A 24,606-nucleotide genomic window follows, 5' to 3' on the forward strand; every position below is an offset into this window, starting at 1 on the left:
GGAGACAGTGGATGGAATATCAATTAACTCCTTGGGGGTAAATATGAATATAGTCAGCGGTGGCACTTTTAGAATTTTGATTTTTTTCTTTCTTTTTTTACATATAAGGAGAAAAGAGTGTGTTTTATTTAATCAATGCTCATCTGTTATAGGTCCACATCGTTGATCTCAGTAGTTTAACCATGACCTCTTTTTCTGTGGAGGTTTGGATGACCTCTTTATTTCCTCAGTCAGTGGATTAGTTTATATCATCCCCAAAACAGATGATACATTTGCTCAGTAATTTTCTTACATGTAACCTGGGCTTAAAGAAATACCTACCTATTCCATTTATGAAGTAAAATCCAAACAACTCATGAAGCTATTTAAAGTTATGTACATAAATTTGAAGAAAAAATATTTAAATTTAATTTGCTCCCAAATAATCATACATACTTTATAACGGAACGTATGTGCCTGTTGGACCCTGCACAACTTCCAGACTCTGAGGTCTTAGTGGACCCCATTATCCTCATTTCCTCTTCCCCATTTAAACTGCCAAAAATCTAGTTTCACAGGGATATCATGGCATTGAAAGGGATGTATTACTAGAACGTAACACTGAAAAGTGTGAATGTCTTTAAGCTAGTAGTTTCTAAGATGTTCAGCAGGTATCTGAACCAGGTATCTCTGGTTTCCTCTTGAAAACACTGGTGATATCCATATGAGTTCACTGTGATGCCCCAGAGTATCTTTGTGTACACAGTTTAGAGCCATGGCCCATAACTTGGTATCACAGGAGCACCTATCTTATACAAGTTAACTTACATTCTTGTTGCTGGAAACCATTTCTACCTTCAGAGTTACATATTTTTAACCTAGCAGGGTCCCCAAATGTATATCAACTAATGTAATACAACTCATGCAAAGAATCAGAATCTAGTTTAACATGGGAAGAAAAGTGAGTTGTTTTTGACTTCTGGGAGTGTGTCTATATTTGGTGGTGACTTAAGGTATCTATTTAATTTTTAAACTTTTTTTTCCAGTGCACAATACTCACATGCACACACACAGGCACATCATGTTCCATGAAGACATAAATGTGATCCTATCCTCCCTTCTTTTAAGAACACTTTTTTTTCCTCTCGTACTTTCTTGCTTGGACTCCACCTTCATCTTCCTCTCCTTCAATGTACATTCTCATTTCAATGTAAGTAACTCGGAATATAACTGAGATTTTCCTCTTTGCTCATGTGGTATTCTACATGTATCAATATACACAATGATATGGATCTCGGTCATTGATTTCCAAGATGGAGACACATCACACATGTTTCTTCTACCTTGTGAAAGTCCATTTAAGTCAGCTGATTTAGTCCTAGTTTATTCTTTCAAATGGCTACATAATATCACATGGTGTACATGAACCACAGTTCATTCTCTTGCCAGTGCCCTGGTGGATATGCACTGTGTGTCCACGTTGGCGCTATAGTTCATAAATAGCTTTGTTCATACTTTCTTACATACTGGTGGTTTTATTCCTAAAGGATGTATTCTCAGGTATAGAATTGCAGATTTGGGGGCATATTTATATTAAATTTTTAAAAGCATTGATATTTAATAGTTTGCCCCAAACCTTATAATATCCATACTCCCAACCAACAATGTGTTAGTGATTTTTGCCATCATACCCCAAGCAGAATAGATACTTCTATTCTTCAAATTTTAGCCAGCCTGGTGGGAATCAAGGGGTATGTATCTTGTTGTTATTTCAGTTTTAATTTTCTTAAACACTAGTGAATTTGAGCATTCTGAAATATGTGGACCATTTAAATTCTCATTTATGGGAAATACCTATTTGTGTCCATTACCAAACTTTCTGCTGGCTTGTTTGCCTTTCTTGTAACAATTTGCAACATTTCATTACACATGACTGGCATTAACTTTCCGTCATCTGAATTTTCTGGCACCTAAGTTTCTTCTAAATCTATAATTTATTTGTTGAGTTTCTTGATGAACTTTTGGGCCAGAAATAATTTTATATAAGAACTTGGAAGTAAAGTTTCTTTTATGTTATTTGATCTGGCAAAATGGTAACACCAGTAGACTGTGATAGGTTATGTGTATATGATGAAATATCTAGTGCAACCTCTAAAAATGCTATTCAAAGAAATGCACTAATGATTCACAGATGAGTCAAAAAAGCGTTCTTTAAAAAATGTTCAAGCAACTCACAGGAAGGCAGGAATAATAAAAAAGAGATCAATTAGGGAAAAAAATAGCAAGCTTAAACTCTAACATTACCAATAATTAAAATAAACACAAATGGCTTAAATACATCAATTAAAAGACAAAGATCAACAGATTGGATTAAGAAACATGGCCTATCCACATTCTGAACCAATCAATAAAATTCATGAAACCTAGAAAGACTGACAAATAAAAAAGTGAGAAGACACAAATTATTAATATTAGGAACAAAATAAGGGATATCCCTACACATCCTCCTGACATCAAAAGAATAATCGGGTAATATGCAAAAAAAAATTATGCATATAAAGTTAACAACTTAGTCAAAATGATCACTTGATCCAAAACACAAACTGCAACAATCAACCCAAAGTGAAGTAGATAAATTGGCTTGCTCTAGAACTATTATGAAATTTTAATTTGTAATTGGATGCTCCCCAAAAGGATATCTTCAATCCCAAATAGTTGTACTGAAGAAGGCTACCACATGAATCTTCCTTCAAGCATAATAATACAGTGGTTTAAAAGTAAAAGGATGAAAAGAGATATATCATGCAAGTATTACTCCAAGAAAAACTTAAGTGACTACATTAATATCAGATAAAATTCACTTTAGAGCAAAGAAAATTAACAGAGAGGGAACTGTTATATAGTGATAAGAGTATCAATCAATCAACAAGATATAACAACTCTGAATATGTATGCTTGAACCAACAGAACTTCAAATTACAATATACAAAGTCAGAAAAAAAAATGAAAGGAGTCATATACAAATCTACGATTATAACTGGAGACCTCAAAACCATCATTCAGTAATTAACAGAACAATGAAACAGAAAACCAGCGAGGGTATAGAAGAACTCAATGACATCATTAAAAAACAGGATCTAATTGATATTAATGGAGCACTCCACCAAAGAACAACATATGCAAGTGTCTTTAGAATTGTCCATACAACATTTACTGAGACCATATTTGGAGCCTTAAAACAAACTTAGAAGAAGTCAAATAAGACTGTGTTCTCCAGCCACAATTGAATCAAACTAGAAATCAATAACACAAAGATAACAGGAGAAAGCACTAAAAAAACAAACACCACACTTATAAATAATCCATGGGCTGAAACTTGTATTATCTTGATACTACATGCAGTCTCAAAGAAAAGAAAAAGACACATTGGATTGAATAAAAATGAAAATGTAACATTAAAACATGTGGCATGCAGGTAAGAAAGGGCTGAACTGGATATTTATACAACTAAACTATATATTGGAAGAAAGGAAAATTCTCCAGTCAATAACTTAAACTCCCACCTCAAGAACTTAGAAAGAATATCAAAATAAATCCAAAGCAAGAAGAACAACAATAAAAAATATAAAATCATAAATGAATAAATAGAAAAGGAGAAAGTAAGAAGTGACAAAAAGTTGATTTTTTTTGAACCAATCAATAAAATTCATGGAACCTAGAAAGATCGACAAATAAAAAAGAGAGAAGACACAAATTATTAATATTAGGAACAAAATAAGGGATATCTCTACACATCCTCCCGACATCAAAAGAGTAATTGAGTAATATGCAAAAAAAATTTATGCATTTAAAATTAACAACTTAGTCAAAATGATCACTTGATCCAAAACACAAACTGCAGCAATCAACCCAAAGTGAAGTAGATAATTTGACTTGCCCTAGAACTATTATGAAATTTTAATTTGTAATCGGACACTTCCCAAAAGGATATCCTCAATCCCAGATAGTTGTAATGAAGAAGGCTACCACATGTCTAAAGAAATAATCCCAATCCATACAAACTCTCACAGAAAATAGAAGGAGGGGGCAGGAGATGTAGCTCACTGGTAGAGCACTTGCCTACATGTGTGAGGCACCGGGTTTGGTTCTCAGCACTGCGTATAAATAACTAAAATAAAGGTCCATCGACAGCTAAAAATATGTATACATAAAAAGAAAATAGAAGGAGGAATATTCCTTAATTCATTTTATGAAACTTGTATTATTCTGATAACAAAAACAAAATACACAAAAAATCCTCATGATATAGATGCAAGAATCTTTAATTTTCGCAAATATAGAATTCAGCATTTTATAAAAAGTATTATACACCATGACAAAGTGGGATTTATTCTGGGGATGCAAAGTAGGTTGAAAATTCAGAATGCAGCCAATCTACAACACTTCTACAACATGGAAATTTATTATACTAAATGGGCAAAGAAGAAAAACCACAAGATCACAACAATTGACAGCAAAAAAGTATTTGACAAAACTCAACAGTCGTTCAACAAAAACTCTGATGAAAATCAGAATAAAGGAGACTTTCCTGAAGTTGATGAAAAACATCTACAGAAATTCTACAGCTAATACTTTATTTAGTGGTAGAAGAATAAACAGTCTCCCCAAAGACAGGAACTAAGCAAGTTTGTCTGCCCAACAACTTTGATTCAATATAACTCTGGAAAATTTAGCCAATATAATAAGGCAAGAAAAGGAAATAAGCATACTAATAGAAAAGGAAGTAATAAAATCTGTCAAAAACTTCCTAGAACTCATAAGTGAGTTCAGCAAGGTCACAACACTCAAGTTGTATATCTCTGTACTAATCATGAATATGTGGAAACGAAAATATAGAATTCAATAATATTCATAGTCACTTAAAATATCAAAAATCCCTGAAATACTTAGATGTAAATTTAACAAAACGTGGACAGAATGTGTATGCGGAAAACTACACAAATAAAATGAGAGAAATTGAAGATCTAACTAAATGGAGAACATGCCATTCTCATGGATTCAAAGACCCAATTTAATGAAAATGTCAATTTTCTCCAAATTAATAAGCAGATTTAACACGATTCCTTTCAAAATACAACCAAGACGTTTTTGTAGACATGGACAAGATTGTTCTAAATGGTAGAAGAACTAGAATAACTAAAATGAGTTTGAAAATGAAGACTAAAGTGGAAGGGAACAAGTTTACCTAATTTTAAGACTTATCATACAGCTACAGTAATAAGGATTGTGTAGCTCTGGTGAGAAAGTAGACAGTGGGAAAAAACAGAGAACCCAAAATATACCCACAGAAATATGCCCAACTTTTTTCTTCCCCAACTAACTTTTTTTTTGTTCTAATTAGTTATACATAACACTACAATACATTTTGACACATCATACATAGATTGAGTATAACTTCTCATTCTTTGGGTTGTAAATAATGTAGAATTACACCAGTCATATAATCATATATGCACATAGGGTAATAATGTCCGATTCATTCTATGATTCCTACTCCACACCCCCTATCCTCCCTTCACTCTATTCTTTCTACTCCAAAGTAACCTTTATTCTTCCCTGGCCCCCACCCCATTGTGAATTAGCGTCTGCGTATGAGAGAAAACATTTGGCCTTTGTTTTGGGGGGATTGGTTTATTTCACTTAGCACATAGTCTCCACTTCTATCCATTTACCTGCAAATGCCATAATTTCATTCTTCTTTAAGGCTGAGTAACAGTCTATTGTGTATATATACCACATTTTCTTTATACATTCATCTGTTGATGGGCACCTAGGTTAATCCCATAATTTAGCTATTGTGAATTGAGCTGTTACAAACATTGATGTGGCTGCATCACTGTAGTATGCTGATTTTAAGTCCATAGTGTATAAATTGAGGAGTGGGATAGCTGGTTCCATTCCAAGTTTTCTGAGGAATCTCCATACTGTTTTCCAGAGTGGTTGCACCAATTTGCAGTCCCACCAGCAATATATGAGTGTGCCTTTTGTTTGCCACATCCTCACCAACATGTATTGTTACTTGTATTCTTGATAATTGCCAATCTGACTGGCGTGAGATGAAATCTCAGTGTAGTTTTAACTTGCATTTCTCTAATTACTAGAGATGTTGAACATTTTTTTCATATGTTTGTTGAGTAATTGTATAGCCTCTTCTGAAAAGTGTCTGTTTAGTTCCTTGGCCCATGTTTTGATTTTTTTTTTTTTTTTTGGTATTAAGTTTTTTGAGTTCTTTATGTATCTTGGAGATTATGCTCTATCTGAGGTGCATGTGGTAAAGATTTCCTCCCATACTGTAGGCTCTCTCTTCATATTATTTATTGTTTCCTTTGCTGTGAAAAAGCTTTTTAGTTTGATACCAACCAATTTATTGATTCTTGATTTTAATTCTTGTGCTTTAAGAGTCTTTTTAAGGAAGTCAGTTCCTAAGCTGACGTGGTAGAGATTTGGGCCTACTTTTTCTTCTATTAAAGCACAGGGTTTCTGTTCTAATGCTAAGTCTTTGATCTACTTTAAGTTCAGTTTTGTGTAGGGTGAGAGATGGGGGTTTAATTTCATGTTGCTACATATGAATTTCCAGCAACTGACTTTTGACAAAGGTACAAAAGCAATTCAAGTGTTTCTGAGGTGCATATTAAAACAACAACCACCAAAAAACTTGATCATAGTCTTACATCCTATTAAAAAATTAAATCAGAAAAATCACAGATTTAACATATAATGACAAACATGTAATGTACAACATAAAACTATAAAATTTGTAGAAAAACATTAGGAGGAAATTTTAGGGATCCAGGGCTAAGCAAAGTTTAGACTTGACATCAAAAGAACAATCCATGAAAGCAAAACACTGATAAATTATAGTTCCTCTAAATTAAAATTTTTTGTCTGCAGAAGACCCTTTGAAGAGGAGAAGAAACAAGCTTCAAACTATGAGAAAATATTTGCAAAGAGTATATCCCACAAAGTACTAATATCCTGAATGTATTTAAAAATTTTCAAATCTCAACAGTAAACAACAATCCAATTAGGAAATGAGCCAAATACATGATGAGACAGTTCACCAAAGAAGACATACAGATGGCAAGTAAGCACATGAAAGGGCGTTAGCTATTAGGGACATCATTAATCATTATGGGTATTAAAATTAAAACCACGATGAGATATTACTATGTACCTATCAGAATGGCTAAAAAAAAAAAAAATTTAAATGACCCAACAAAAATGATAGGAGATTTTCAGAAACTGAATCACTCAGACTTTGCTAATGGAAATGTAAAATGGAATGGCCCCACTCCAAAACAGTTTGCCAGTATCTGTAAAATCTAACATGCAACTGCCATAGGACTCAGCACTTGTGCTCCTGGGCATTTGTCCCAGAGAAATTAAGGTTTGTGTTTACAAAGCTTTTTATAAACAAATGTTTATAACACTTTCTCTATAATGGCCCTGAAATGGAGACAGATGTTCTTCGACAGATGAATGGTTAAACTGCAGCACATATATAATATTATGGAATTTGTCTTAGTGATAAAGAAGAACAAACTGCTGATATACACACTAACCTGCATCAATCTCCAGGGAATTATGCTATGTTGGAAAAAAATCAGTCCCCAAAGCGTACATACTATATGTATCAGTTTAAATAACATGGAGAAGAAATAAGTGGATGCCACAGATTCGAAGAGGGTGGAGAAGTGAGGGAAGTGGGTGCAGCTGTAGAAGGACAATCCGAGGCATCCTACTGATATTCTGTATGAATGTCACTTTCCTGGTTCTGATGTTGTACTGTGGTCTTGCTGATTGCTGCTATTGGGGAAAACTGATTAAAAGGTAAAAGGGGTCCTTTTGAATCATTTATTACAGTTGAATGAAAATCTACAATTAACTCAAAAAGTTTAAGTAAAAAAATAAAATAAGTATATTTTCGAGATTTAAAATATCTTATTGATATTAATAAGTATGCTATTTCCACCTCTTCTGGACTTATTGTTGAAATAAAGAAATGCCAATAGCTTTTGAAAATTCTGTGTAATCCTTATATTTTCTATTTAAGCCCATTGGTAATTCCTCTTATTAATTCTGGTAGACTTTTTTTAATTTGTTCTTTTTGTTCTACATGGAAGTAGAATGTATTTTGACATATAATACATACATGGAATATAGCTTCCCATTCTTGTAATCTTACAGGATGTGGAGTTGCACTGATTGTTGTGATATCTGATCCATTCTACTCTCTTTTCTACTCCCATTCCCCCCCACTTTCCTTCATCCCCCTGTGTTTAATCCAGTGATATTCTATTCTTCCCTCCCTACCCACTTACTGTGTGTTAGCAGAGGTCCTGTGATCCAAGTTTTAGTCCTGGACTGAGTCCAGAGGCCAGAAGAACAATATCTCAGCTGAAGACAGGCAAAGAGTGAATTGTCTTATTGAGGCTTTGTGTTCTATTCAGGCCATCGATGAATTGAATGAAGTCTACCACATTGCAGAAGGCAATTGACTTTACTTATTCTACAGTTTCCAATATTAATCTTATCTAGTACCCTCACAGACACGCCAAAAAAAGGAAAAAAAAGTTAACCACATATCTGGGCACCCTGAGGCCCAGTCAAATAAACACAGAATTAACCATTCCACCCCTTAAGGTGAAGATTCACCTTCAAACATCACATCCTCACATGACAAAGACAATGTCCAAAGGAAAGGGAAAAAACATTTACCCTTGCACCCTTTTCTTATCAAGGAAGGAAATATTTATTTCCAGAAGCTTCCAATAGCTATCTTCTCCAATTTCACTGGCCAGGACAGGATTATATGAACAGCCCCTGGCTAAGAGGGAAGCTGGGATTTTTAGTCTCTCTAGGGGAAAAGTGGATCAACAGTAAGAAAAATGAGAGAACAGTTATTGGGTACCCAATCAAGAGTGTCTGTCAAAACTCTTTTGTGCTTTCCTAGTCAGACATATGTTTCTCCCTTATTCAAGAACAAAATATCAACTTTTTCCCATTCTAATGTGCTCTATCCCCTGCTTCCACTCACCCCAATAACATAAGATTTTCGGAAATCTTCCCTGAGTGTTTTCCCTGTTCCCTAAAAACAGGAAGCTGGGCACAGGAGGCAGATCCACAGGGAAGCACTAGGGTCAGTCAGGAGGCAGAGGGAGAGGCAGACACATGAGCAAGATATTTTATTGTAGATTTTGTGGGAAGGAACCTGTGAGGCAGAGTAGGGAGGTGTAGGATTGGTTTAATTTGAGTAATTTCAGAGGACTGCAGGACAAAAAGACTGTGTCTAATTCCCTGCCCAGCGGGTAATTAGGGCTGAAGAATGGTGGCCTGGGTAAAAGTTGGATAAAGGAGGGGGTTGGAGTGTGGACTCTGACTTATTTGGTTTGCATCTGAAAGTCACACTCCAAAGGTAAGTTACTAGCTCTAGCAACTGGCTGGCCCTGAGTGGGCAAATTCTCCAGGATCAGCAAGGTCCTCAGAAATCAAAGTATAAAAAAACAGCACATTTTTAAAAATCAGGGTTAATACCCATATTTTGTTTTGTTTATGAGTTTGCACAAGTGCATTGGATCAAGAAAAATGATGCACATGGGATTAAGCAAAATCAGGAACTGGAAATGAACCGTAGACAATCCATTACCTCTAGACATATCCAGTAGGCAATTAAAAACTATCCATTCTCTAGCTATCAAAGCCAGTATTTTCTTTTAAATCATATTTGGATTCAGTTACAGAATTAAAATTCCAAGGTTGGAAGAAACCCTAAGAATTTTAATCCATTTCTCACTCCACCCCCCCCCCCAATCTGTTACTTAAATCTCTTCTCCATGCCTGCTAAATGGTGTCTTTTTTTTTCTTTTCTTTTCTTCTTCTCTCGTGGATTCAGAATCTGCTTCATTTTTGGTCTCTGCCTGTTAATTCCTAAAAGCCTGATGTCTTGTTGTACAAATACAAAACCCACTCAGCCCAACTCCCAGAACAGCTGCCAGATGAGATAAATTGTATATAATGGGCTTGCAGAACTGCTGTTTCTGACCACAATGAAGAGCCACTTGTATTTGTCACACATATTGTATATCTGAAGATGAGAGTGTGTTTTCTGTCTCTCTCTCTGAGCTGGGGCGGGAGGTGGGGGCGGTGGAACTCCACTGCAAGGCACCACAGTGCATACAACAGCCACTGCCAGGCAACACTGTCTGTCCTGTGCACCTAAGGCTTTCAGCCAATGAATGGGACCTTGAGTAGGACATCTGTCACACGCTGGACTCTATGATTTGGGATGGATGACAGTGTATCAAGTTTAATGCTGAACTCCCGGGGCCTAGTCAGTGCTAGGGAAATTAACATGCACTCCTTAAATCTCCCTTCAGTGAATGAGTAACTTCATGGATATTAGTACAGACTGCCAATCACGAACATTTTGCAGCATGTTTATGATAGCTGGATAAATAAATTAAGAAAGAAAGTTTTGGTTGCTGTGAAAGGAAGGCCAAGTTTAGGGGCTGAGATCACTGATGTCCTCACAAGGAAGCAATATATTTTAGATTTTATTTCTTAAACTCTCTAATCTCTTGAGCAAGGGGCCAACATAGAAAACCTGTTTTATAGCTTCAAATTGACAATGAACCTCTAGGATTTAGTATAGAGCCCATGATAAGCTCTCAAAGCTCTCTAGCTAGTATTGATTTGCAGCTTCTTTATAATCATGGGTTTGCCAAGCTCTGTGCTTGTGAAATGTATGTATGTAATAAATATTGATTGCTTGATGATTATTGTAATGATGCTGGTGGTGATGGGAAATTTTACCCCTTAGAGATTTGGCCACACTCACAGGTAGTTGTTATACCTTATGAAGGACTTGGTAGTGTGAGCTCCTCAGTGTACTAACAGAATTAATGGCTGTGGGAGATGCCTCCCTAAGAGCCTCATTATTTCATGAAGGAGGTCTGTTACCACATGTACACACATATTTAAAGACAGAAGAAGTAGAATTAAGAATGGTAGGGAGAAAAACACTTGCAAGGGTTTTTATATCTTATAACAAAGACATTATCTTGGAACAGCAATCTTAGGGTAATTGCCACAAAGATTCATTCTACCCAAGTGGTCATCCACAAATTGAACGTCCATTCAGATTAATATCCTGTTTGCCAATGCTTTTCAGGAACTCTCTCTGATGTTTACATAGGAAGAAGCAGAAATAGGAGCGGGGAAAGTCTATATTTGGAGAGTTTTGTGGTGTATGGAATAGAACCTTCTATCACTCAGCTTATCGCAGGATAGACACAAGGCTCACACAATCAGGATTCAAGGAAGAAAATGTGGCTCCTGACTATCCTTAAGTAGTCAGCTTGAACTTTTAAAATAGCAACTGTTGTAAAGTATTATAAATTCTTTAATTTCAAAAGGAAATCTTTCAGGAACTTGAGAAATGATGAGTGAAATATCTGGAAATGGAGCAAAAGAAGTAACTATTGGCTACTGAGCCACTGTGGGAAGAAAGTCCAGGTATGGTATGCATCTAGTAAACTTTCATATGAGTGACACCCTAGACATGTCTCTGGGCCAGGACAGTGGCACGTACCTACCAAAGCTGTGTGGTTTCACTTGACATGAAGAGAAGGCAAGGGATCAGTGGCACATACTGGAATCTACCCCAGTCTTAAAAGCAACCTAGGTATCTCTGCCATCTTCTAGCTGCTGATCTGGGGTTTCATGATATTAAGAATTTGTGGTCACATGGGTCTGGCTTCAGATAAAAGCTTAAAGCTCATTTTAGGGAGAAGATAGCGGGGAGAAGTGGTCAAGAGAGACATCAAGAAAGAATTGAGGCAGGGCCTATGGAAATTGTACAAAATATTGAACACGTTCATAAGTAAATACTTCATTTACTAATTTGATATATAAATACTGAACAAATAGTATATATATATATATATATATATACTATTTTGCTAAGCATGGGGTTTGTAAATCAATTTGACCCATTTGTATTTGGACTTCTTTTGTTCTCAAAGAAAATGTCTTTAAGACATTTAATGGAAATGTCTAATTTTTAAATACTTTTTAATGTATTGGGCACATATACATCACACACACATACATACATACACATACATACACGCATGTGCATATACATACATGCATACTCACTTCATGAGAGGGAAAGGAGAGCTAAATAAGTTTGGAAAATATTAGAAAAGCTAACACATTTATTTGCTGTGTAACTCCTGCAGAGTCTTTAATATGTATGCATGATGACTTTCTAAGAAAATAATTCAGTGGGAAGGTATTTGTAGGAGCTACTTGTAGAACTTGTAGATGAACATGAACTGAAAGAAATGCTACTTCAGAGTATGAATCACTCCCCACAGAGGACAGGCAGTGATGCATGAGGTGGCTTCTGTTAGATGACCATCCCAGGCTGGCTTGGTTTGAGGTCCTCTTCACTGATGGTTGTATAGTCAGGAGCCCAGCTAGCCCATGCCTGAGATCCCAGATTTTCTCCATGGTATAGTTGTATGGGATTGCCTCCTTCGTAGGATTTTGTTGTTGTTTGTTTGTTTGTGCTTTTAATTTTTTGGGTTTTTTTAGAATTTGTTGCAAATATTGTAAGGGATCAGGCTTCACTGAAAAAAAAAACACATACACACACACACCCAAAGTCTGAATATAGGTATATGGATGTTTGTTTAAATTTTGCTACTGAAATACTGGGCCATGATTATTGTAGGCACACAATGTGGGAAGTTCTGGAATAAGCAGTTTGGGTAGTGAGATGGAGAACTGCACCAGGAATTAGAGGACGGAGCTAGATCCACAGATCAACTGCTAGTGTGTAGCCAAGGAGATTTGAGAACATCATTTTAACATCTGTGGACCTCAGTTTCCTCAAAACACAGGAGAAGATGAGGATTGGACATACATGTGACACAGGAGCTGCTCATCTGCCTCCTACATGCAGGGCAGGCATTACTAAGTGATCATTTCTTCCCACAAGGTTTAGAAACAGCCAAGGGAAGCTTCCCAACACCGTGTTCCCACCCATCACTCAGAACTGAAAGGCAGGATGAATCGGCTGCCATTCCCAAACTTGATAAACTCTAAGAAGTTGAAACCTAAGATTACTGCTGTCAGCACTTGCATTTAGATCTACCTTTTTCCTGATAGAATAAAGGTGTCAGGGAGAGGTGAGCACTCCTTCATGAACATCGGAAGTGCTGTAGGAAAAAGTAGTGGGCATAAGACCGATCTGCTCCTCTCTCCCCTGTGGTCTTTGGACCCTTGGATCATTGGGACAATTAGGAATTGACTCATAAGCAGAATGGCCCTTGAATCTTCTAAAGGAATCAGGATAGGACAAGTTGGAACCGGGGGAAGCTGATCCCAAGTCACAGGACAACTCCCAGGGGAGGATTAAGAGGCCTCAGGTAGCTCACCTGCCCAACCTGCTGGCTGGGGGGTGTGGCAGACTTGGAATGCATATTCAGCAGCCCGCAGATGGGTTTCTCTGCACTATTTTCAAACATCAATTAAGAAGAAAACCAAGGCTCTCCATCCTTGGATGACCTCTCTGGCGAACTCTGCCCCTGTGACAGAGAGAAGAGAGGGTGGGGACATCCTATTGATAACCAACATCTGAATGAAGTGCAAACTGCTTTCTACTCACGTGGGATTAGCCTCCAAGCTCCCTTATGTTAGGATTTGACCATAACTTCGAGTGACCACAATCCAATACCTTCCTGCTCCTAATCCTGGTGGGCTTTGCTTGGTTTATAAGGCATTTGATTTAGGACTGAACCTCAAGATTGCTTCTGAGATTTCAAGATTGCTTCTGCTATTCTAGAAGGATATAGCCAAGTGGAAAGAACTTGAGGAACAAAACACTACAGGAGGAGGAAGAGAAAGTTTGGAGACTGGGAAGGGCTTTGCTGAATATTCAATAGTCGCAGTGAAAAGACTTTCCAGGTTCTGTTGTGCAGCTGAGGGTGTGATGAATTGTTTTTCTCTCTCTCAAAAAAAAAAAAAAAAAAGCATTCAGAGTACTGAGTGTTCAGAGTGGCCTTGCTTGAAACCACTCTGGTGAGATGTTATCTGAATAGACTTGTCCTCTTCAGGAGAGGGACCATGTCCCAGGAAAGAGCTTTAAGGGAATTTCTGGCTGTTTTTAATAGCTGACTGGCTTTGGGTAAGATACATATGAGCTTAGGTTTCCTCGTGTGCAAAATAGGAACAGAGTTAATTTAGGGATGTGGGGATACAAAGTGAAGTGGTTAGAACAATGCCTGGTGCATGCTAGGTGCTCAATAGGTATGCCTTATGACATGGTTGAGGAACAGGGTGCTCTTGCAAAGGGGAATTTGCCACACGAACCCATATGATCTACCAGATTTCGAAATCTTAAAAACCTAAATATAATTCATTAATCACAAGCCACCAGACTAGACACAATTTCACCTGCCTTGGGATTCAGAAGACTTTTCCAGGTGGGTTTTTTTTTTTTTTAATAAATATCTGGGAGTATTTTAGACAATATCACAGAATCAGTCAAGGTTCTATCAAAAAAAAAAAAAGATGTTGGTGAAGTGTCCCCGTATTGATATATGGGTAAGATTGAAGGAATCATTGAGGGATGATAAGATGCCCAGGGACTAGCAAAGGTGGAAATCTACTGTTAGTGGGAGCTAGTTTGCAGGCAGAGGGAGTATCCTAGAACTCAGCGAGAGCTGGAATTTTGCAGAAAGTGCAGTTAGGAAGGGTCTGTAGGTGGAGGGGCATAGTCACTGCTGAAATTACAATATAGAACAGGGAGAAAGAGAAAAATACATCAGACTCTCTCTTTCCCCACCTTCTGATCTCCTATGCCCCCCCCCCCTTGGCTGAAGGAGGGAGAGCTGGCAAAGAAACCTGAATGAGACAATCCATGCAGGCCAGGCTCCCAGGACACAGCAGAGTAGAAATATCTGGAAATGCAAAGGAGAAGTGACTGCCACATTTACTAATTCTTGTTTCGCGAATAGGGTGTGGGCCAGTTAATGAAGTGCTTAGATAAAACATCCAAATAACCCAACCTCTTCCACTATGTGGTTATTTCAGAATTTGATTCAGTCCTCACATCCCGCAGTGAGGTGAACAACAAAATGACAGCTTCCGAGGATGCAGGACAAAACCTGATCTCCGAGATTGTGGTGTGGTGCTCAAGTAGGTCATCCAATGGCTCAGCTTCCTGGTCTCTCTCCACTTTGGAGCTGAGTCATAGCAGTTAGTAGTAATAACATTACCAGTTCTAAAAACTTTATGCAGAATTTTAAAGTGCTGATGCCTGTGTTCCACCCACAGAGATTCTATTTTCTTTTTCTTTTGGTCTGGAGATTCCCAGGTGGTTTCCATATGCAACAAAGTTTGAGAATTACTGATACATATTGAAATCAGCTAAGAATCTCTAGACTAATTAAATAAGTATCATGCCTATCATGCAAGATGTCATTGCAGGGAAATAGAGTGGGCGAAGGGTAGAACAGGGCTTTCTGTGCGTGGCTATTTAAATTAAAACTTAAAATTCAGTTCCTCAGTCCAACTAGCCATATTTCAAGTGCTAAATAGCCAGAAGTCACTGGCAGGTACCATTTCGACCGCGCAGAACATTATGGAAAGTCCCAGCACTGGCACTGTGGTAGGAACCCCAAATTGAGTGGCTTAAGTAGAAAACGGAGCAGAAATCAGGAAAGGTAGGCTCACGAGCTGAGTGCTCACACCAGAGGGGAAGGAAACCCCATGGAAGACAGGAGGCATTCAGCACTGAAAGACGTATTTGAGACCCATGCCTGTCTTCTAGTCCAGTCAGTCAGGATTGGCTAGGGCTCTGCGTGGATGGAGTCAGCAGCCTCAAGGGACAAGGAAAGGCAATGAAGAAAAATGGAAGACCTAGAACCCATGGTTGGCTCTGGAGAACTCTCATCTGGAGATGTTCATTGCATTAACTTCTGAGCAACACTCTCAGGCAGGGTGATGCATTTCTGCCACCTGCTATGAACTGAAAAAAAGCCCTAAGCTATGTTTAGGGGTGGAAGGAATGACTAGCTCTAATTTCTCCATAAACGGAACCCCCTGGCCCAGAGGCCCTATTATTGAGAACCAGGTTAAGTGCACTGCAGGAGGATAAAGACAGGGTTCAATGAATTGAGAGTGAGAGAAAACCAGTTGTTCAGTTTAAAATTCAGAGCAAGCGAAGGGTTTACTGCTTGGTGAGCAAAGAATGCCTGTTTGGAGAGATATTCATGAGAGGTGCCTGGCTAGAGGTTCCTTGGAAGGGGCAGGATGGTACATTAGTTTGCTAGAGCTTCCGTAACTAAGTACCACAAACCCGGAGGCCTAAAGCAATAAAAATTTATTCTCCCCAATATTGTGGAGGCTAGAAGTCTGAACTCCACCTGTCACATAGTGCCAAACACAGCTAAAATCCTGAAATTGAGCCATGTTTGTTTTTTTTTTCCCCCTTGCTGGCTCAGTGATTCATTTGATTATCTAAACTTTATGTGGTTTAATATGTCTTCTTAGAAGTTATATGATTTGAAAAATTGCCTTTTAGAAATCCTCTAGTTTTGAACATAAAGTTATCTGTTCTTAATTCAGGGAAACTTAGTTTTATATCCTTACTAAATATATGTTGAAGAATATCAGTTTGAAGGAATATCTAATTAGAACCCTGCCCTGAGGGCCCAGGTGTATTTCTCTGGCCTATGATGTCATTCTTCCCCAGGACCTGGCACCCTTGGGATAAGGGTCTGTACTTCTCCAGGAAATCTCAGAGCATCCAGTGACTGGCATCAACTTCTGGCTCCTCCCTCAGCCACCTCCCCACTAACAGCATTGCATTATTTAGCCCTCATTTCTCTCACCAGTTTACCTGGGGCAGTTCCAGCCCTTGAGAGCCTAGAGAGTAGGTGCCCATTGTGAGTGTGGTCTTGAACTGTTATTGGTGGCTCAGTGACATTGTCCCCCACACCGTGCAATTCCTATGGGCAATGTTCAGGGCCTCACTATTGCCAACATGCCAGGTAGACAAACTGGATCTCCAGAGATACAACTGTAGTCTTATTCATTGACTTTCCCCCACAGCTCCACATTTTGTTCCCTGTTTTATATGTACTTGGAACAACAGGGTTTATGAAGGAAAGCTTTAAATTTGCATGACTATAGAGCCTGGGGATTAATCAAGCAGGCTGTGGAGTGTAACTGCTAAGTTCAAATCCACCTCTGCTACTTGAAGCTGAGTCAAATTGGAAAAGTTACGAGGTCTCTTTATCTCCTAGTAGGAGGAGATAATAATAATAGTATCTACTTGGTATTGTCATCATAAGGATGAAAACTAAGTGCCTGTCAAAAGATTTGAATGGCCAGTTCATCAAAGAAGATATTCAGATGGCAAATAGGCATATGAAAAGATTCTTAACATTATTAGTTTAAAAAAATACAAATTAAAACCACTGTGATATCATCTCATCCCAGTCAGAACCTGAAAAGGTTAAACACACACCTGTGTCACTCCTAGGAATTTATCCAAGAGAAAAGGAAATGTATGTCCATGCAAAGTCTTGTATATGAATGTACACAGCAACCTTACGTATAATAGGCAAAATCTGCAAACAATCCAAATGTCCACCAGTGAAATACTACTTGGCAATCATAAAGATGAACCATAGATATGGCTACAATGGGTAAATCTCAAAATAATTACACTGAGTGAAAGAAAAATAGGACTATATACTGCATACCATTTATACAATGTTACAGAGGATACAAACTAATCTATAGTGACAAAAAGCAAATCACTAGTTTCTTGGGAATAGGGAAGAGGAAGGGGTTATAAATGATAGCAAAGAAGCTTTGGGGGCTATGGATATGTTCACTGTCTTGATTGTGGTGATGGTTTCATGTACATATGGCAAAACATTGAATTTAAAAAGATGTGGGTTATTATATGTCAGTTATACCTCAATAGTGCTCTTTTTTTAAGTAACAAAAAGTTTATTGTATGGTTGATTCATTTTTTGATTGATTTTTTTAAAAAAATAACAACGAAATGCATTACAATTCTTATTACACATATGCAGCACATTTTTTCATATCTCTGGTTGTATATAAAGTATGTTGACACTAATTCGTGTCTTCATACATGTACTTTGGATAATGATGTCTATCCCATTCCACCATCCTTGCTAACCCCCTGCCCTCTCCCTTCCCCTCCCTCCCCTCTGCCCTATCTAGAGTTCATCTATTCCTCTCATGCTCCCCCTCCCTACCCCACTATGAGTCACCTTATATCAGAGAAAACATCCGGCGTTCGTTTTTTTGGGGATCGGCTGACTTCACTTAGCAGTATCTTCTCCAGTGCCATCCATTTACCTGCAAGCAGGCCTTCTAAAAGCATTAGTTATTATAAATGTTACCACTGTACCAGATATATTTTAAATAAAATTTTTAAAAGAGCATCTCACCCAAAGCAAATATCCATCTATCACCATCGTACCACAACACAGTTACTCTCCCTCCCCCATTTTTTTTCTAGGGATGCTTATGAATAAATAAGAATTAAGGAGAGCAGTCCAGGCTTTGGGGTCAGAAGCCTGAGTTCAAGTGTGTGCTCTGACATCCAGTGCTTTGTGCTGACCTTGAATTTTTACACGTAAAATGACATAGAGGTACACCACATGATTGCTCTAAGAATTAAAATTTTTAAGCGGATAAAAGAGCATGTTCTGTGAACCATAAAGCAATGTGAATATCTCATTGATTATGACAAAGGAAGAGAGGGAATAGGCTCCACAGTTTTTGCAGACTGGGTAACAGAGGGCCAGCAAGATTAAAATAAATTCTGACAAGAAAACAAGCATTAAAAACAAACAAGCAAAACAAACAAACAAACAAACAACAACAACAAAAAAAACTCTCACCTCACATAGGAGCAAGGGATAAACCCTACACCTCCTCTTTCTCCCTAGACTGATATTTCCTACCCAATGCTCACTCACTTTTATGGTTTAGATATGAGGTATTCCCCAAAAGCTCATGTGTGAGACAATGCAAGAAGGTTTGGAGGTGAAAGGATTAGAATATGAGAGTTGTAACCTAAACAGCGCATTCATCCATGAGATGGATTAGCTTGGCCGTAATAGTAGGCTGGTGGGATGTGGCTGGAGAAAGTAGGTCACAAGGGTATGCTTTTAGGGTTTATTTTTTGTCCCTGAGCAGAACTCTCTCTGCTTCCTGAGATGCTTTCCTCTACCACGCCCTTCCTCCAAGATGTTCTGTTCCGCCTCTGGCCCAGAGCCACGGAGTAAGTCAGTGATAGAGTGAACGTGTGAAACTGTGAGCCAAAATAAACTTTTTCTCCTCTGAGTTTTTCTTGTAAGATCTTTTGGTCACAGCAATGCATAGCCAACTAAAACACTCACTGAATCAGAATCATCTGGGGGCAAAAACAGGAATTGATTTTTATTTTTGGGTACCAGGGATTGAACCTAGGGGCACTTAACCACCGAGCCACATCCCCAGCCCTTTTATGTTTTATTTAGAAACAGGGTCTCCCTAAGTTACTTAGAACTTCACTAAGTTACTGAGGCTGAACTCACCATCCTCCTGCCTCAGCCTCCCAATCCACTGGAATTACAGGCATGCACCACCATGCCCAACAATAATCGATTTTTAAAGAAAACTCCCCCAAGAGGAATGGAGAAACTTTGGATAGGGCAAAGGGGAGGGAGGGAAAGGAAGGGGGGCTGGGGTTAGGAAAGACGGTAGAATGAGATGGACATCATTACCCTAAGTACATGTATGATGGCACGAATGGTGTGACTCTACTTTGTGTACAACCAGAGACATGAAAAATTGTGTTCTATATGTGTACTATGAATTGAAATGCATTCTGCTCTCATGTACAACAAATTAGAATAAATAAATAATTTTTTTTTAAAAAAGGAAAGTAAACTCCCCCAAGAGAGGAGGAGAGGAAAAACTGAGGTGCTAGGGACTGAAATTTAAAAAATTATATTGTTGTATTGTGTGCATGTCTGAATATGTAATGATGAATTCCACCATTATATATAATTATAATTATAATGCAGCAATAAAAAAGACAAGGAAGAAAGAAAGAAAGCTAGCTCCCCTGGTTGATTCTGTTGCAGCTGGGAGCACCAGTTAAGTGGAAGATCTTTTGGAAAGAACTTCCTTGACCTTGACACATCTCAATGAGAAATATGAGCTGTCCTAGTCTCTGTCATTCAAGTGAAACCCGGCTTCAACCTACAGAAAAGATACAGCATCTCTTCCCTAATGATGGGAATGCAGAACACTTTGAAATATCTTAATATGCATTTAGTATCCCAAGTCCTTTCCTTGTTCTCACATTTGTTCTTTCCCTGAGCACTTATGCTCTTAGGTTCTTACTGGCCTGAGATTATCCTTGGATATTGTCTACCTTGGCCAAGCAAATGTGTATTGCTTAATTACTTTCCACTGTGTCATTTCCTAGGTACTAAACAACAACAAAACTCTACAGATCAGTGTTACATACTGGCAGCTTATTTTGAATGGCTGAGGTGTGCACCTCGATGCCAATTTGAACTTCGTATTGATGTGGGAATGCCTTTTGAAAGCCCAGAAATGTGAAGAAGAGCAGCAGAATCGGTCAACATCACGCATTTGTGCCGTTGGGGGTGGTTAGAGCAGAGTAACAAAAAGTATAGTTCTATCTCCCATCTCTCATCATTGGAAACCTCCCAGGACTCTCTTCTTCCAGCCACAAGGAGATAAGATGTATTTTCTGTGTCCTGAGGATGTCAAATCTACTTATAACTTATTTCTTGGGGGTTATTTTGAAATCCTCTATCCAAAGGCACCACAAGAATATAATTAAATCTCTTAGATGACTCATTATTCCATTCATTTGGACCAGCTGTTGCAAAAATACCTTGGGGGAATGTGGGGGAGTTCAATAGGGAGAAGGGGTCTGGAAGGAATTATGAGAACTAGACAGCGGATGCTCTGAGTGGGGCCGGTCCCCAGTTGTGTCCCTGTAGGAATATGGCCCAAGGTGCCAGATAGTCTCCTTTTTCGCCCAAAGACAGGTCAATAGAAACATCCCCTTACATGTTGGCTAATTAAGAAAAAAGTACTTAAGTAAGGTAAATGAAATATTTTCCAAGTTGGCTTATACTTGTAGACCACAAGTTTGTGACCTCTTTATATACTGTTATGTAAAACTATAATCTCCAAACAACTAAAAAAAAAAAAAAATACATCAATACAGTAAATCCTGGTACTCACACAGCAAGTGGTATTTTTAGCTAAAAGAGAGGCTGGGTTCTCCATGGGAAGCCACAATAGTTAAATAACTATTGCTATGAACAATAACTCATAAAATACTACTCAACAGTGGACTGGAGATTGGATTTCGGGCCGAGATGGGTTTTCGGTCTGCCTGTCTATTGGACAGGGATATAACAAGAACTGCGTTCTTCTCCTTGCAACTTGGATTTTCTCTCCCCACCTGCTCTACTCCCAAGCATGGCCATTGGCCTTCCTTTAAAGGACAGTTCTTTCACACAGAGCCCTACATAGCAACTAGAATAGCCAGAGCCAGAGTTAAAGCATTGTACTTCCGAGTGTCAGGGAGGCTAGTGTCAGATTTTCTTCACTGGGCAATATGGGCATGCATGATGTGGTCAAGGACTCCTTCCATTTATTTTATTGGGATGTCTGATTCAAGCCTCTGACTCTCCTGCACTAATGGTCCAGGCAGCCAGTAATGATTGGTGCATCTTACCCTGTCACCTGGTAATATAATGTGTCATAAATCTTCAAATACAAACTATAAGATTCTTTATTTCCCTTTACTCATTGAAAGTAAGAGAAATGGCTTCATATGTGTGCTAATGAATGGTGCTTGGGAAGTAACTACATTTCCTTTTGAAAACCAACAGAGTATATAGGTTCCAGCTGTATATTCCACCCCGCTATAAAGGCTGGGTGTCTCCATTTGAATGATGCAGTGGGATCTTGGATTATCTATCCCTTGGTCCTTAAAGGCTTCTCAGAATATAAATTGTTTTGTGTATTTTTACTTATAACAAATACAGAGTGGTAAGGATCCCAGCAGAAAATAGATGGCTTAACCCTTTGGGTGAAGCTCTTTACAGAGGAATTCTTCATGGGGAAGGGGGCAGGGTTAAAATAGCCAACAAAGGCAAGTAAGGCATCAGAGATCTCGGAGATAGCAACAATAGAAAGTCATGACCACCCCTCAATCTGAAGGATGGAGAGAGGAGGGGAGGGACCCTGTGGTCAAGTCCAGCAAAAGGTCTCTTGGTGGAAGGCAGTCTGCTAGCAGCGTGCATGTGTGTAGAGGGGTGCCTGCTCCTCTCTGTCCTCTCTCTCTCATCTGCTGACTCCAACCAGAACCCAGAGGACAAGAGGACCCAGGAAATTCAGTCCATAGAGGTCAATTTCCTGGGTCTCAGAGTAGGACACACAAAGTGGCCGATATGGATCTGGAAGAAGAGAACACATGGAGAGTTATCATCACAGAAGGCTCATGAAACATTAGAGCAAGAAATGACTTTTTTCATCCTCTTATCTTCTGATTTTTATTTTGCTGATGAGGAAACGGGTGCCTAAAGAATGTGATTCTGCAATCTGTATATGGGGTAAAAATGGGAGTTCATAACCCACTTGAATCTAAAGTATGAAATATGATATGTCAAGAGCTATGTAATGTTTTGAACAACCAATAAAAAAAATAAAATTAAAAAAAAAAGAATTTGAAATGAGTAAACATTGTATTCCTAATAAAAGGCACACTTGAAACCAAAGGCAGTGTCATCTTTATACTCCTCTCATGGCCCTTCTACTTCATTAGTTAGGACATACCTATTAGAGGTGGCTACGATGGGACCCCTACTCTGTCATGGTCCCTTTACTATACCCATCAGACATCATTGATTATAGATTTCTTTCTTCCCTGAGCTCAGAGGCTCATTCAAGTTTCTGACTCTCCTGCACTAATGGTCCAGGCAGCCAGTAATGATTGATCCATCTTACCCTGTCACCTGATAATATAACATGTCCTAAATCTTCAAATACGAATTTAGATTCTTTATTATGTCTAATAAGTTTTTCTACCTTGAAACCTGGCTCATTTTTGGCAGGTGGCCAGGTAATTACTTTCAAACTGCCCACCCTGGTGACTCTGTGGCCATCATTCATGGTTTGAAAGAAGGGGACATACCACGAGATTAATTTGTTTGAAGGCTAAAAATAAAAAGCCCTAATCCCTGATAGTTTTTTTTTTTTCTTTCTCCTTGCAGGTTGACAGGACAGAGGTGATTCGTACCTGCATAAACCCAGTGTACTCAAAACTGTTTACTGTGGACTTTTACTTTGAAGAGGTTCAGCGCCTGCGGTTTGAAGTCCATGACATCAGCAGCAACCACAATGGGCTGAAGGAGGCTGACTTCCTGGGAGGCATGGAGTGCACCCTGGGCCAGGTGAGTCCACAGAGTCTCTCCCTCCTCCTTGGCTCCTTTGGACCTTCTCCCTCTTTTTTGCTGTTTTTTCCTCCTCATCTAATCTTTGCTTTCTTTTTGCTTTCTTTAACAGTTAGCACTTCACAACACCCCGAGCATTGCCATGTCCATTATATCTCTGTAAAGATGATCCTACAAACCTATTTTGCAAAATTAATAATTTTCTGAATGCCCTCATTATTCCGATCATTTATTCAACTTTATTGGGTGCTTACTATCTGTGCGGCTCCATGCTCTGTTCATGGTCTGTTGCAGCCTCCGTCTGTCCTATTACCAATTTCTATCTCCCAACTCCACTGTGAGAATTCTCTCACAGGAAGTATTTTTCATTCATTTTTTTTCCCCAAGTCTCTAGTGCCAAAAAACAGGCCAAAGTAGGAGCTCAATGAATACTTGGCAAATGAATAAATGCTTTAATGTGATCCTAGCAATTAATGTGAAATAAATGTCATTATTATGTTTATTTAATCAGTGAGAAATCAGGTTAAATGACTTGGTGAAGACCTTGCACTCATAAATGGCAGAGCCAGGGCCCCACCCTCCTGTGTGATTCCAAATGCCATCATTTTTCTTTGTATAGTACCTTTCCTTTTTTCCTTCCCTTCCTGCTAAACCCAGAACTGTAATAAGTGTTGAAGTGGGATCTAATGGGGGGGGGGGGTGAGGGGAGCATTCAATGAATCCAGAAAGTGGACAGTTTAGTTGGAGAAGCATGATATATGCACCTCAAATAGAGCAATTCATGGCAAAATATGCTGGGCTCCATATCTGGTGCTGTGAGCATTTAGGAAGGCAGATCTTTTCAGCTGGCTACAGTCCAAGAAGGAATGGTGGAAGTCACCTTTGGAAAAAAATATGGCCCAGGGTTGAAGAAGGAGAAGGAGGGAAGGCTTCTTGGTAATAAATCACATGAACAAATCATAGTGATCAGAACAGACAAGTCGGGTGTGCAGCAGGAAGAACCCAGTTTCACTGAATC

General features: G+C 38.5%; 1 protein-coding gene across 2 annotated transcripts in view; it reads left to right on the forward strand.

Moving 5' to 3' along the window:
- Window positions 1-24,606, forward strand: part of Cpne4 (copine 4) — a 448,194-nt gene that overhangs the window by 270,355 nt on the left and 153,233 nt on the right. For both annotated transcript variants that reach the window (XM_058574883.1, XM_058574884.1), the window contains exon 3: window positions 23,409-23,588. In XM_058574883.1, coding sequence (XP_058430866.1) covers window positions 23,409-23,588 — 180 coding nt within the window. The remainder of the gene's footprint in view (window positions 1-23,408; window positions 23,589-24,606) is intronic.

The sequence above is a fragment of the Marmota monax genome, unplaced genomic scaffold (genome assembly GCF_021218885.2).
Source record: "Marmota monax isolate L192 unplaced genomic scaffold, Marmota_monax_Labrador192_F-V1.1 WCK01_AAM20220418_F8-fsc00022, whole genome shotgun sequence".
Taxonomy (NCBI): domain Eukaryota; kingdom Metazoa; phylum Chordata; class Mammalia; order Rodentia; family Sciuridae; genus Marmota; species Marmota monax.